The 15,000-nt window shown below is 45.2% G+C and overlaps 1 protein-coding gene across 1 annotated transcript in view; it reads right to left on the bottom strand.

The window, feature by feature from the left end:
* Positions 1–15,000, bottom strand: part of Obsc (Obscurin) — a 68,734-nt gene that overhangs the window by 31,626 nt on the left and 22,108 nt on the right. Inside the window, exons 19-31 of the mRNA XM_069322530.1 lie at positions 14,313–14,427; positions 11,830–12,008; positions 10,754–10,953; positions 6,185–6,343; positions 5,704–5,951; positions 5,078–5,233; positions 4,191–4,336; positions 3,693–3,926; positions 3,386–3,506; positions 2,837–3,166; positions 1,259–1,496; positions 824–937; positions 225–399 (exon numbers count right to left, since the gene is read on the bottom strand). Coding sequence (XP_069178631.1) covers positions 225–399; positions 824–937; positions 1,259–1,496; positions 2,837–3,166; positions 3,386–3,506; positions 3,693–3,926; positions 4,191–4,336; positions 5,078–5,233; positions 5,704–5,951; positions 6,185–6,343; positions 10,754–10,953; positions 11,830–12,008; positions 14,313–14,427 — 2,415 coding nt within the window. The remainder of the gene's footprint in view (positions 1–224; positions 400–823; positions 938–1,258; positions 1,497–2,836; positions 3,167–3,385; positions 3,507–3,692; positions 3,927–4,190; positions 4,337–5,077; positions 5,234–5,703; positions 5,952–6,184; positions 6,344–10,753; positions 10,954–11,829; positions 12,009–14,312; positions 14,428–15,000) is intronic.

Below are 15,000 nucleotides of genomic sequence, written 5' to 3'. Positions count from 1 at the left end.
ACATGCTCTTTTACTTATTGTGCTGGGTGCCTAATTACGTGGTCCCACTCATTCCGTCCCACGTCCCGTTCCATCCCGTGCGTCCTAGCCGCCGTTCTGTCCCATTCCGCTTTTCGATCCGTCCTATTCCATGCCCCCGTTCTGTCCCATTTGATCTCGTTCCGTTCAATCCTCAGCGTCCCGTTCCGCACTGTACCACATCCTACCCCATCCCCAAGCCTTACCTGTGTGGTGCTCCACACAGTGGTAGACGACGCCCTGGGTGCCTCTGCCGATCTCGTCTCCGACATCGTAGTGATCTTCCAGCGTGCCGCGCCGATGGTTGATGGCCACCTGGCGGCCCATCCCTGGCCCGGTCCAGTAGAACCCGGTGTCGTCCTCCTGGACGTGGACCATGCACTGCACCGCGGGACACAAAGGGAAGAGTTAGCAAGAGCAGTAAGATCATCAACACTAGCAGCAGGAGGAGTCACTGAGTGCACCGTGTACCAGGTAGAGACACAACGGCCACCACACGGGGTCGTCGTGTACTTCGTCCCGGGTTGCTTTCCCCTTTTTCTGAACGACACTGCCACAAGGGGGGGGCGGTGCCGCGTCTCTTAAAGGGGGTGGTGGTGGTGGTGGTAGGGCAGGGGGAGTGGTAGGTAATGGTGGTAGGATGAAAGGGGGGACTTAATATACCCATTTTACACACTAACCCAACCCATTCACCAATTTATAAATGTGCCAGTTTGGCCACTTAACCAAATCTACCTTGTAAATTTATAAATATCATCCATCAATACGTCAACTAATCTACTGCGTTAATCTACCATCTACTCACGGAAGAGTGGACGCTGCCAGCGACGTTGACGGCAGCAACGGAGTAGAGACCAGCGTCCTTCGTCGAGGCGCCGTTGATGTTGAGGATGTACCAGTCCGGGTCGCTGTACATGGGCTGGGGACGAGGAGAAGACCGAGTGAGAAGGGCGCAGCTCCACCCTCCCCAGGTAGCAGCAGCTCACATGCCTCTTGTATCCCTGTGTCCCCTCTTACACCCCCTCAAGCCCTCTCAAAGGATCTTCCAGCTCGCAGAGGAGGTCACAAATGCTCTTACATCCTCTCAAGGGCTTATACCGACTCTTCTACCCCTCAGGAGTAGAAGAGACGATATGACTAGACACACAGAGACTCTTACACTCACTTAAGGCCTCACAAAGACTATTCTACCCCCTCAGGAGCACACACACAAGCTCGGAACAGCCCCGCAAAGACTCACCCTAAACCTGAAGGAAGGAGTGATAGGCTCCCAGTCGCGGAACCACTTGACTTCGCAGGGTGGATAGCCAGAGATTCTGCACATGATCCTGCCGGAGGAGTTGGCCTTGATGTGGATCTCCTCGAGGGGCTGGAGGACCCGCGGGTACTCAGACAAGGCCAGTTGGATGCGCTGGCGGGATTCTCCGTGCTCATTAGTGACGATACATTCGTAGCGCCCCACGTCCGACTCAGTCATCCTGCCAGGGAGGCGTAGGAGGTGTGTCAGAAGAGATGGGATGCTGAGGTGTGCGTGTGTGCGTGTCTGTGCGTGTCTGTGCGTGTGTGTGCGGGAAAAGGGCACATGATTGGGAAGTTCTTGTTTGGTGATAAAACTTGTGTTTCCAGTGAATTACGACAATTAATAGATAAGACGACCCATAAAGAAACTAAAAATATTTCACATCTACGAACATAAAAGTTGACTTTCCCCCAATACTTTGAGACAAAGTTTCCTCAGTCCTCAGTTTTCAGTCCATTACCTGCCAGGGGCTAAGCTTTTACGAAGAGTGGCAGACGTATAGGAGGAGAAGGAGTAGGAGAAGATGAGCGAAAATATAAAAAAAAATGATGGACAGATAGGATATAATCAGGACATGATATCTCCGTTTTTACCCCTCAGATTCTCAACTTTATGTTTATTGAATGTTGAATATGTCTCTAATTTTTCGAACTGGCCTTCCGGACTAGATGTTTATAATCTACTCTTATGATCCAGACGGACTTTCCAACTAGAAAAATATGCTCCAGGTTGATACAAATGCTCTGAATGGTTTTCCCTGCATATTTATATGCTCTACTGTCCTTTCAGGCAGCTGTGGTCTCCGTTGAGCAGCCTTGACCTGACGGAGACCCTGACAGAAACGTAGGAAAGCTCTCTAGGCCCATTCTTATGCCGAACTGAGGCTGTTTTCATACAACAGTCACTGAAGAATTCAGAATATACTGTCATTCTAGTTTACTCGACGAACAATACAGTCTAATTAGCACCCACATCTATTTAGATGAAGCAATGGGAGTAATTTAAAGTCAAATCGGTTAAGCAGTTCAGGCGCTAGAGCAATAACAGCATTTTGGTGCAGATTCGCAGAAAACAAAAATTAAAAATCAGGTGATTCATGTTTTGAAAGGGTCGAAATATGATTTACAAGATTGAAAATATTTCCATTATAATTTCAAAATAGTATATTTTTTTGTACATTAATACTTCAATTTTTACTGAATAGAAATGAGAAGCAAACAGTTAAAAATAACATGAATCATATGACCAAGGAAACCTCGCTGTTGCTGTGCTTTACGTGGGGGTTGTTTCGAGAGATCTAATACCGCTCGCAGTGTTCAAGAGAGAACTGGATAAGCACCTCCAAAGGATACCTGATCAACCAGGCTGTGATTCGTACGTCAGGCTGCGAGCAGCCGCGTCCAACAGCCTGGTTGGCCAGTCCAGCAACCAGGAGGCCTGGTTGACGACCGGGCCGCGGGAACGCTAAGCCCCCAGAAGCACCTCAAGGTAACCTCAAGGTAAACCCAAAACACATACCTGTCGATGTAGAGACAGATCTCTCCCGTAGACTCCTGCGTGTAGGTGAAGCGTCCCTTCCCGCCCACATCCAGGGGCTTGTTGTCACGCAGGAACCTCACCTTCGGCAGCGGGTAGCCGTAAGCGTACCACTTGACGTAAGCGTTGAAGCCTCGGAGACCGTACTGGGTGTCGTGGTCGAGACGGAGGAATCTTGGAGGTGCGTAATAGTTGCCGTAGGTGTCTCGGCTGATCTTGAAGCCCTCCGGTACGTACGGGCCGTCGCCCCTGAAGTCATAGTTGGGGTCCATCTTCGGCTCGTAGCTTATGGGTGGCAGTTCCAGCTTGTGTCTGCAGGAGAGGTCAGAAGATGTCAAGTCATGTTGAAGAAGTGACGGGATTCGAATCCAACGTCTGAAGGCTTTAGGATAAGTTTTGAATGTCAACTTGTGGTGTGAAAAATGACATACCCGAAGCCTTAAACAAGCAGTAAGTGAGCAACATGGACATATCAACAAACCACTAAAAGCTACCTGTAGGTCATGGCGTAGAGAGAAAGAGTTCACTTACCTGTAAGTCATGGCGTAAGGAGACGGCTCAGACACACCGTACTTGTTGGCCACCCTCACACGGAACTTGTAGTCACTCTTGGGTAACAAGTTAGTGATGTCGACGCTAGAACCACGGATACCTGTGGAACACCCGAGTGAACAGGTGAATAAGTGTGCAGGCGCTCAGGTGAACACAAATATGTCACTTGAATTCTCAATATTCTCGACCTATTCACTAAAATATTTTCATCTGGGCTTCAATTATCCCAGCTGTCACATCCTGGGCTTCAACCATCCCACCTGTCACCTCCCGGGCTCCCACTTACCTGTCCTCACTGTCACCCACTCGCCCTCAGGGCTCTCACACATCTCCACGTGATAGGTGACGGGCTGGGTGTGGGGGTTGGCGAGGTAGGGCATCCAGGAAATGGTCGCCCGACGGTCTGACAGGGCACTGATCATGGGCTTCTCTGGAAGCGGCATGGGCACTCCGGAGCGACGGATCCTGTCGAAGCCCTGGTACTCGTCACCCACCGGCCTCTTCTTGAGACTCGTCAAGGCTACGGGAAGAAAAGGAAAGGGGGGATAAAAGATTATTCTTTGAGTCGATTAAGGCAGCGTCTGGGATGCTTTCGGACGTAGGTTCGAACCGTCAGTCCTGCGTCAGGTGGGTCCTCCGTCAGGTGGGTCCTTCGTCAGGTGGGTCCTTCGTCAGGTGGGCCCTCCGTCAGGTGGGTCCTTCGTCAGGTGGGCCCTCCGTCAGGCAGCCCGTCAGGTGGGTCCTCCGTCAGGCAGCCCGTCAGGCAAGCGCTGTATGTACTTACTCTCACAGATGAGCTTGCCCTGGCATGAAGCTTCACCATGTTCGTTCCAGGCCTTGAGGGAGTAGACGCCAGAGTCCTCCGAGGTGACGTGTCTGATGCTAAGACGAATGAGGCCTTCCGGGTCCTTCTCGATCACCACGCGGTTCCTGAGGCGTGAGGACACAGCCGAGTGAGAGGTGAGAGAGAGACAGAGGAGAGTGAGAGAAACAGAATCACAGACTTTTAAAATCAATAATAATCCCATACACCTTTAACTATTTCTATTCTCCCTGCTCCGAATACCACATTCCTCAACCTATTTCTTTTCTCCCTCATTCCCATCCCATTTCTAAGCCTCACTCACACCACTCTCACTCATAATGGTCACCAAATACCTCGCTAAGTTGGGTCCGCTCTCTTCTATTTGACCACTACTTGAGACGCTGACGACTTGGCTACTTCTCCCTGGGAAAGAATCTCACTCTTGGGATAATACTCCAGACAAGTGCAGATTGACTACACTATCCTTATCTTCCCTATCCTCATCTTTACTATCCTAGCCATCTTTTGTCTCATCTTCCCTATCCAAACCGTCACAATCCACATCTCCTTACTCCCATTTTCACTAAAATATTCTTCACCATCTTCACTTTACATCTTTATGTTAGTGTCCTCGGCATATTACAATTTTTAATAGCCAGAGTTTCATTTCATTCAATTAAAACTTATATATATATTCTCCATCATAGAAGCCGTCAATAGAACCATTAATAACAATAAAGAAAGAAATTGATTAACCATTTGGATTAACTAAAAAAAAATCAAACACAATAGAGTCACGTCTATTCATCAAACAGCCAACGAAAACATCTAAATCGAGAGTCACCCAATTACACTCCAGTACTTACGATCCAATGACCTGACCTCCGTTCTTGTACCACTTGTACTCAGGCTCGGGTCTGCCCACGACGATGGCCTTGAAGAGGGCCTTGGAGCCCTCAAACACCTCCTGGTCCCCAATGGCCTTAAGGAAGACTGGTGCCTCAGCCCGCCTGTTGGGATCCCTAGAGGAGAAAGAGAGAGAGAGAAAGGCTGTCAATCTTTTCTTGAGGTATGGATTGGATTAATATCTTCTTGAGGTATGGATTGGATTAATCACTAGCATACAAACCTGGACACTCCACTTATCAAGGGCAATGCGCCGAAGTTGGGTCAAAATTGTAAGGCTTTAAGTTCATTGGCGTTTAGAATTTGAAGGCTGGGGTTAATAGCATCCAAAATGCTGTTCATTGTCAGAACGGGACACACTAATACTTTGTTGACATTGTCAGAACGGGACACTCTAGCACCGGGACTCTTAGACATTGGAATGAGAGCAGAGGAGTAGCTAGCCCATCTGTAGTCTTTCAATACCCAGATTTTATGGGATCCTTAGCTTAAATTGGAATGAAAAGTTGTGTAAGATTTTGCCTCTTGTATTATTACGCTATTGTAAGAAAATGGGAATTGTATATGTATCTGAGATTAAACTTACACAACGTCCGCAACCTCCAGCTCGGCTTCGTGTTCGATTTGTCCCTCACGGTTCTTGGCCACGACTTTGTACTTGCCGGAGTCGCTGTAGGTACAGTCCTTCAGGTAGAGTGTCTGTCCGTCTCCCTCTCGCCTGATGCGGAACTTGTCGCCATCGGGGACGATTGGCTTGCCGTTGAAGTACCAAGTCAACTCAGGCAATGGAACACCGTCGTATTTCACCGACATCTTGACATCGTGTCCAGGAAGCTAATATTTTAAGCACAAAAGATTTTAAAAAATAAAATCAATACAGAAAATAGAGAAATATCTACTCAATTTATATTAGTGTAAATTACATTCTAAGAAACTTGTTAACTAAAAATATATATATACTACATAATTGATTTCAAAATGAGGACATTTGAACCTATATCGGAAGCTTTTTATAGTCAACACAAATATGAGAAAATATGAATAAGAAAATAGGAACCCTTGCTGACCTTAGACTGGCTGGGGAAGGTGGAGGTGAAGCACGGCTCCTCGAAGCTCTTCCTTATGGTGACCTCACACTCGGTCTCGGCGGAGCCGTGAGGGTTCTCTATCACACACTTATACTTGCCTGAGTCAGAACCTATGGCCGGACGGACCTCCAAGAACGCCTGCAAGGGTCCATTACAGAGTGAGAAAACTATTACAGAAAATGGGAAATCATTACAGAAAGTGGGAAGAATATTATAAAAAGTGGGAAAGCCATTAAAGTAGGAAAACTATTACAGAAAGTGGGAAAACTATTACAGAAAATGGGAAACCATTACAGAAAGTGGGAAAATCATTACAGAAAGTGGGAAAACCATTACAGAAAGTGGGAAACCATTACAGAAAATGGGAAAAATCATTACAGAAAGTGGGAAAATCATTAAAGTGGGAAGAACATTACAGAACGTGGGAAAACCATTAAAGAAAGTGGGAAAACTATTACAGAAAGTGGAAAAACTATTACAGAAAGTGGGAAGAACATTAGAGAAAATGGGAAGAACATTACAGAAAGTGGGAAAAAACCATTACAGAAAGTGGGAAGAACATTAGAGAAAATGGGAAGAACATTACAGAAAGTGGGAAAACCATTACAGAAAGTGGGAAGAACATTAGAGAAAATGGGAAGAACATTACAGAAAGTGGGAAAAAACCATTACAGAAAGTGGGAAGAACATTAGAGAAAATGGGAAGAACATTACAGAAAGTGGGAAAACCATTACAGAAAGTGGGAAGAACATTAGAGAAAATGGGAAGAACATTACAGAAAGTGGGAAAACCATTACAGAAAATGGGAAGAACATTAGAGAAAATGGGAAGAACATTACAGAAAGTGGGAAAACCATTACAGAAAGTGGGAAGAACATTAGACAAAATGGGAAGAACATTACAGAAAGTGGGAAAACCATTACAGAAAATGGGAAGAACATTAGAGAAAATGGGAAGAACATTACAGAAAGGGGGGAAAACAAAACACCAAAAATGGGAATAAATTCATCAATTTTTATTATAAAAAATGGGATGTGAAAAACTAAGAAACGCAGCTGGAATTGAACATAATAACAATTGCCCCCTCTTAAATATTTATATTTTCCGTTAAACTGTGACAATTATTCAATTTGATTTATTGTTAATTTTAGGAAACCATGGAAGTAAAAAATAACTAACAAACAAATCCTACAGTAAAAATCTACACCTACAGAGTCACGTGCCAAGTTAACTTACAATATGAATACCAATCCACACACTTTCTAACTTTCTATGAGTCTTTTACTAAGCAAACTCAAAACTATCTGTAATCAACACAAACTCTTACTTTTCCATGTAATCGAATGTTAAATTCTTTTTGATCGAAAAGACTCAACAGGGATTAAATAGATTAACATCTATTGGTTAGTTGGTATACTGAGGTATATAAATGCCGAGAAGAGTATACCTCGTAAAATATATATTATATATATATATATATATATATATATATATATATATATATATATATATATATATATATATATATATAGTTGTGTATTTGTGAACTAAAGTCTTTGAAAATGTAATAAGTTTTACGAAACGCGCCCGTGTCGCGTCAGACTAGAAATAAAAATGAATTTTGGAGAATTGATTTTTGATTTACCTCCAACAGTGAAGCGTAATGTACGAAAGATTGAGAAAATTCGTGTTAGAATTATTAATCTTACTTTTTCGGTCATATTTAATAATATATATATATATATATATTAGTATATTTTGGTAGCAGTCTTTCCTGTAGACATATTTTATTAAATATGACCGAAAAAGTAAGATTAATAATTCTAACACGAATTTTCTCAATCTTTCGTACATTATGCTTCACTGTTGGAGGTAAATCAAAAATCACTTCTCCAAAATTCATTTTTATTTCTAGTCTGACGCGACACGGGCGCGTTTCGTAAAACTTATTACATTTTCAAAGACTTCACAAATACACAACTGATTAGAATTTGCATTTCCCTGATTTTATATCTACTTTTGAGTGAGGTGGGAAGGGTGATGTGGCATTACATTTGAGTGAGGTGGGAAGGATGATGTGGCATTAGAGGATATTAATAGGGTATTAAAAGTATCAACACAAGACAGAACACGAAACAATGGATATTGAATAGAAGTGTTTGTAGAAAGCCTATTGGTCCATATTTCTTGATGCTTCTATATTGGAGCGGAGTCTTGAGGTGGGAAAGAAGATTTGATCATAAGAAGGAAAGTGAAAAGCCATGCAACCTCTGAAGAGACAACTAACACAACACCTATACCCCCTATTAGACTATTTTACAGGAACTTCTTTTCCACAGCTCATAAAACAGAGGAAAGGGTCCTGAAAGATATTGTTAATAGAAACGTTATCCCTACAGACAAAAATCAGAGGATACAACTGACGATTTACTATAAAACCAGAAAAACGGCCAGCCTACTCATGAGAAACTCTCCAGACACGAAACAGAACGCTTTAAAAGAGACTAACGTCGTCTATGCCTTCAAATGCCCACTTGGGGACTGTAAGCTCCAAAAAACCCAGTATATAGGCAAGACAACAACATCTCTTTCTAGGCGTTTAACGATGCATAAACAACAGGGCTCCATTAAGGAACATATAATCTCTTCCCATAACCAAACCATCGCCAGAGAAATCCTAGTAAACAACACAGAAATCATCGATAGATACAGCGATAGCAGGCGGCTTGACGTTTGCGAGGCACTACACATCAAGAAGTCAACACCAGCAATCAACAGCCAATTATTGCACAACTATATTCTACCCACCTCAAGACTCCGCTCCAATATAGAAGCATCAAGAAATATGGACCAATAGGCTTTCTACAAACACTTCTATTCAATATCCATTGTTTCGTGTTCTGTCTTGTGTTGATACTTTTAATACCCTATTAATATCCTCTAATGCCACATCATCCTTCCCACCTCACTCAAATGTAATGCCACATCACCCTTCCCACCTCACTCAAAAGTAGATATAAAATCAGGGAAATGCAAATTCTAATCAGTTGTGTATTTGTGAAGTCTTTGAAAATGTAATAAGTTTTACGAAACGCGCCCGTGTCGCGTCAGACTAGAAATAAAAATGAATTTTGGAGAAGTGATTTTTGATTTACCTCCAACAGTGAAGCATAATGTACGAAAGATTGAGAAAATTCGTGTTAGAATTATTAATCTTACTTTTTCGGTCATATTTAATAAAATATATATATATATATATATATATATATATATATATCACTGTTTTATGAGCTTCTTATATATATATATCTCTCATTTTTGCTAAATAGTTCATTAACAATTCCCAGATAAAAAATTTCTTAAAAAATATTTAACAAAACCTAATTGTTCTAACAAAAATTCAACAAACCAAAAAATACCTACGTATAATTTTCTACAGTGAATGAGTAACTTAATTAATTAACTTTTTATCTAAAGTTTACATTACGGTTTACTTGCTACGTCTTAATCTCACGTATGGGAGATACAGAGGACACAAACATCACAAAATAAACAATACTAGTTTTTCCTTGGTCTTGCCGTTCGTTAATCCGGATTTATATATTCCATTTATCCGAACGTTTTACCTGTTTCTGTAATAAATGTGACTGGTTGGAATTATTTAATTAAAGAGTTAAAATATGGAATTATAATTTAAACTGGTTATTTTTGTATAGTATATCTATTTAAATATTAAAATATATTTAGATAAAATCAAATATTACATGTAATAAATTATTAAATATACATATGACGAGAGTTAGATGTCTATATCCTCCCTCTAGTCAACATCAGCAGCATCACTAATCTTGAGATGATTTCGGGGGTTAGTGTCCCCACGGCCCGGTCCTCGACCAGGTCTTTACCCCCAGGAAGCAGCCCTTAACAGCTGTCTAACTCCCAAGTACCTATTTACTGCTAGGTAACAGGGGGCTTCAGGGGTGAAAGAAACATTTTGCCCATTTGTCTCCGCCTCCACCGGGGATCGAACCCGGAACCTCAGGACTACGAATCCGAAGCGCTGTCCACCCAGCTGTCAGACGCCCTTATATTTCGTAGCCAATTCTATATATTTTTTCTTTGCCCTTTTATTCCCCTACTGTCCTTCCTAACTATCTACTATACCCCCACGCCTTAGCCATCTATTGCCCAAAGACCGAGCCACCGATACCCTATATCCCCCTAAACTCACCCTTGAGGTTATCTTGAGATGATTTCGGGACTTTAGTGTCCCCGCGACCCGGTCCTCGACCAGGCCTCCACCCCCCAGGAAGCAGCCCGTGACAGCTGACTAACACCCAGGTACCTATTTTACTGCTAGGTAACAGGGGTACATAGGGTGAAAGAAACTCTGCCCCATTGTTTCTCGCCGGGGATCAAACCCGGGACCACAGGATCACAAGCCCAGCGTGCTGTCCGCTCGGCCGACCGGCTCCCCAACCCCGACCGACCCTATCCCCCTAAGCTCACCCTATCTCCCTAAGCTCACCCTATCCCCCTAAGCTCACCCTATCGCCGTCGTAGGTGAAGAAGGCTCGCTCCCCGAGCTTGATCTCCTCGCCGTCCTTGAACCACTTCATGGCCGGCACTGGGCCGCCCTTCATGGCCACCGGCAGCGTGATGGTCTGGCCCTCGTCGAAGCTCACGTCCTTCAGGCCATCGGAGAACCTGGCCGGCCCGTCAGGCTGGCCATCCTCTCGTTTGAATCCTGTTTGGGAAGGAAGAGTGATTGATTGATGAAGATTAAGCCACCCAAGAGGTGGCACGGGCATGAATAGCCCGTAAGTGGTGGCCCTTTTGAGCCATTACCAGTATCAAAAGATGATACTGGAGATCTGTGGAGGCGCAACTGCACCCTGCGTGACGGGAGATGTCTCCCGGACCAAATGGTGACCAAATGGTGGACAAGGAAGAGTGATTGATTGGTTGATAAATAAGTCACCCAAGAGGTGGCACGGGCATGAATAGCCCGTAAAAGGAAGGAAAGATGGAGGCACTCCATGTGGAGGCTCGGTGAAGGAAACTTAGCAGTATGTGGAAATGAATGTGGTCCGGATTATGCTAGTGGATTGGGTTATATTATATCATATAATTGGGTAATTATGGAATGCATTATAAAATAAAAGATGGATATTCAATGCAATTTGGACAGCTTGTTCATTGACTACAAGAACCTTCAAAGATAAATACCAAAAAAATACAACAAATTATGCACATGCAAATCCTTGAGATGATTTGACGTTAGGTCAAGACTGTAGACAGCTGGAGGGGCCAGGTGCAGTCAGCTGCCTCTGTGTCTGCAGGTAGAAAGACTTCAGCCCTGTTAAACACCTAAACAAGACGGTCCCTAACTTGTTTGCTCCTCACGACTAAGTAAAGCAAGTAATTACGAGGAGTACGCGCTTTCAGTACGACTTTATTACACTTGTAAAAGTTTTTAGAGCAATTAGCTGCGACTGGACGGAGGAGAGACTATTCAAAGACCAGCCTACGAGAACCATGCAGGAGTTTACCGCGTATAGGAACTAAGTTTACCGAAGACCACGTTGAAGACGGATATACCGTGGAAGGAGAGTGTGCTTACCTAGAACAGAGAGCGTGGCTGAGGACCTGGAGTCGCCCTCGGCGTTCTTGGCCACACATGTAAACTCTCCCATGTCGCCCTCGGAGGCCGAGTCGATCTGGAGGATGACCGTTCCGTCTGGGTCTACGATCTGCTTGAAGTGTTTCCCGTCCAAGTTGACGGGTTGGCCGTCCTTCAACCTGCGGGAGAGAAGGTGTTTAGTGCCACATTCTACCTACATCCAACCCAACCACTTGGGCTGGACGGTAGAGCGACGGTCTTGCTTCATGCAGGTCGGCGTTCAATCCCCGACATATACCCCAGTTCCTTGTTACGTTCATACCCCAGTTCCTTGTCCTCATACCCCAGTTCCTTGTCCTCATACCCCAGTTCCTTGTCCTCATACCCCAGCCCCTTGTCCTCATACCCCAGTTCCTTGTCCTTACACCCCAGTTCCTTGTCCTCATACCCCAGTTCCTTGTCTTCATACCCCAGTTCCTTGTCCTCATACCCCAGTTCCTTGTCCTCATACCCCAGCCCCTTGTCCTCATACCCCAGTTCCTTGTCCTCATACCCCAGTTCCTTGTCCTCATACCCCAGCCCCTTGTCCTCATACCCCAGTTCCTTGTCCTTACACCCCAGTTCCTTGTCCTCATACCCCAGCCCCTTATCCTCATACCCCAGTTCCTTGTCCTCATACCCCAGTTCCTTTTCCTCATACCCCAGCTCCTTGTCCTCATACCCCAGTTCCTTGTCCTCATACCCCAGTTCCTTGTCCTCATACCCCAGCTCCTTGTCCTCATACCCCAGCTCCTTGTCCTCATATTTCAGCTCCTTGTCCTCATCCCCCAGCTCCTTGTCCTCATACCCCAGTTCCTTGTCCTCATACCCCAGCTCCTTGTCCTCATATTTCAGCTCCTTGTCCTCATCCCCCAGCTCCTTGTCCTCATACCCCAGCCCCTTGTCCTCATACCCCAGCCCCTTGTCCTCATACCCCAGTTCCTTGTCCTCATACCCCAGTTCCTTGTCCTCATACCCCAGCTCCTTGTCCTCATATTTCAGCTCCTTGTCCTCATACCCCAGTTCCTTGTCCTCATACCCCAGTTCCTTTTCCTCATACCCCAGCTCCTTGTCCTCATACCCCAGTTCCTTGTCCTCATACCCCAGTTCTTTGTCCTCATACCCCAGTTACTTGTCCTCATACCCCAGTTCCTTGTCCTCATATTTCAGCTCCTTGTCCTCATACCCCAGCCCCTTGTCCTCATACCCCAGTTACTTGTCCTCATACCCCAGTTCCTTGTCCTCATATTTCAGTTCCTTGTCCTCATACCCCAGCTCCTTGTCCTCATACCCCAGTTCCTTGTCCTCATACCCCAGTTCCTTGTCCTCATACCCCAGTTACTTGTCCTCATACCCCAGTTCCTTGTCCTCATATTTCAGCTCCTTGTCCTCATACCCCAGCCCCTTGTCCTCATACCCCAGTTACTTGTCCTCATACCCCAGTTCCTTGTCCTCATATTTCAGCTCCTTGTCCTCATACCCCAGCTCCTTGTCCTCATACCCCAGTTCCTTGTCCTCATACCCCAGTTCCTTGTCCTCATACCCCAGCTCCTTGTCCTCATACCCCAGTTCCTTGTCCTCATACCTCTCCCAAGTGCTATATAGTCATACTGTCTTAGCACCTTCTCCTCATAAATTTCCCCGAGACGTTCTCTCTAGTTTGTTACTAACAGAAAGAGCCAATTTGTACCTAAACAGTCGCACGGTTCCAGAAGGTTAGGTTAGGTTAGGTTAGGTTAGGTTAGGTTAGGTTAGGTTAGTACTTGGAAAGGTATTGGTTGGTTGTTATCAGTGAACACAGTGAATGAAACATGAGGAAAGAGAGAGAGAGAGAGAGAGAGAGAGAGAGAGAGAGAGAGAGAGAGAGAGAGAGAGGAGGGAGAGAGAGAGAGAGGAGGAGGAAGGAGGGAGAAGAGAGGAAATGGAGGACATGAGAGAGGGAAGACAAACAGGAAATAGGGACCATCCGGGAGGAGACAGAGAAAGTGGATGCCTTTACTGCAAACTTTTCGCGAAGATGTTTAGATGTTTCGGTACTCGAGGCAGGACTGTGCACCGGGTGGGTCACCCTGCTGCCCATTTTGCCCGCCAGGAGTCTGCGTGTCAGACTCCCAGACCCACTCTCTCCTGGCCCGGGTTCGAAACCCTTCCATCACCATGGAACCCCTGGCTCACATCTCTGACCTCCTCCTCCTCCAGGCCCCACTCTCCCATCTGACATGTCGAAAAGTTCCCCACCTTTTAGAACCTTTCGACCTTTTCCTGACCTCTTGAGGTCTCCGTGACCTGTCCCCTGACCTAATATGACCTCTTGACGTCTCCGTGACCCGTCCCTGACCTAATGTGACCTCTTGACATCTCCGTGACCTGTCTCCTGACCTAATATGACCTCTTGACATCTCCGTGACCCGTCCCCTGACCTAATGTGACCTCTGAGAACTTACCACTGGACCTCTGGTCTCGGTGAGCCTCCAAGCTTGACCTCCATCCTGACAGGGTACCCGAGGATGACCTTGCTGGCCTTGAGGCTCTGTAGGAACTCTGGCCTCGAAGGTGGAGCTGTGGAAGGAGCAGTCATTAGTTGATTGATCGAATGATTAATGGAATAATTGATGAAATAATTGACGGAATAATTGATGAAATGATTGAGTGAGCTGGGGAGAAAAGATTGGAAAGATGATAAGAAGAAGTTAGAAAGTGAGTGAGTGAGTGAGTGAGTGAGTGAGTGAGTGAGTGAGTGAGTGAGTGAGTGAGTGAGTGAATCAGAGCGTGAGGGCGGGAACACGCGTGCCGCCAAGTTGTGTAATTGCATCAAATCTGTCATAGTTATTTGAGTAATTACACCATGGCGCCCAAATTTAGATCAGCTGTATAAATTGTTGTTGACACAAGTGAACAACAATGTTGTTCTCTCAGTGAACAACAATGTTGTTCCCTCAGTGAACAACAATGTTGTTCTCTCAGTGAACAACAATGTTGTTCTCTCAGTGAACAACGGTGATTGTTCTGTCTTTATAACACATGACACCACCCTCCAACCCTCCCCCCTTAACCTTGTAACCTTCCCCTTGTGACCCAGAAAGAAAATATGACCCCCCCAAGACCCCCCCCCCTCTCCAACCGCTGTTACAA

This window comes from Procambarus clarkii, chromosome 11 (assembly GCF_040958095.1).
Source record: "Procambarus clarkii isolate CNS0578487 chromosome 11, FALCON_Pclarkii_2.0, whole genome shotgun sequence".
In the NCBI taxonomy this organism is placed as follows: Eukaryota; Metazoa; Arthropoda; class Malacostraca; order Decapoda; family Cambaridae; genus Procambarus; species Procambarus clarkii.
This window is presented reverse-complemented; position numbering and strand designations above follow the sequence as displayed.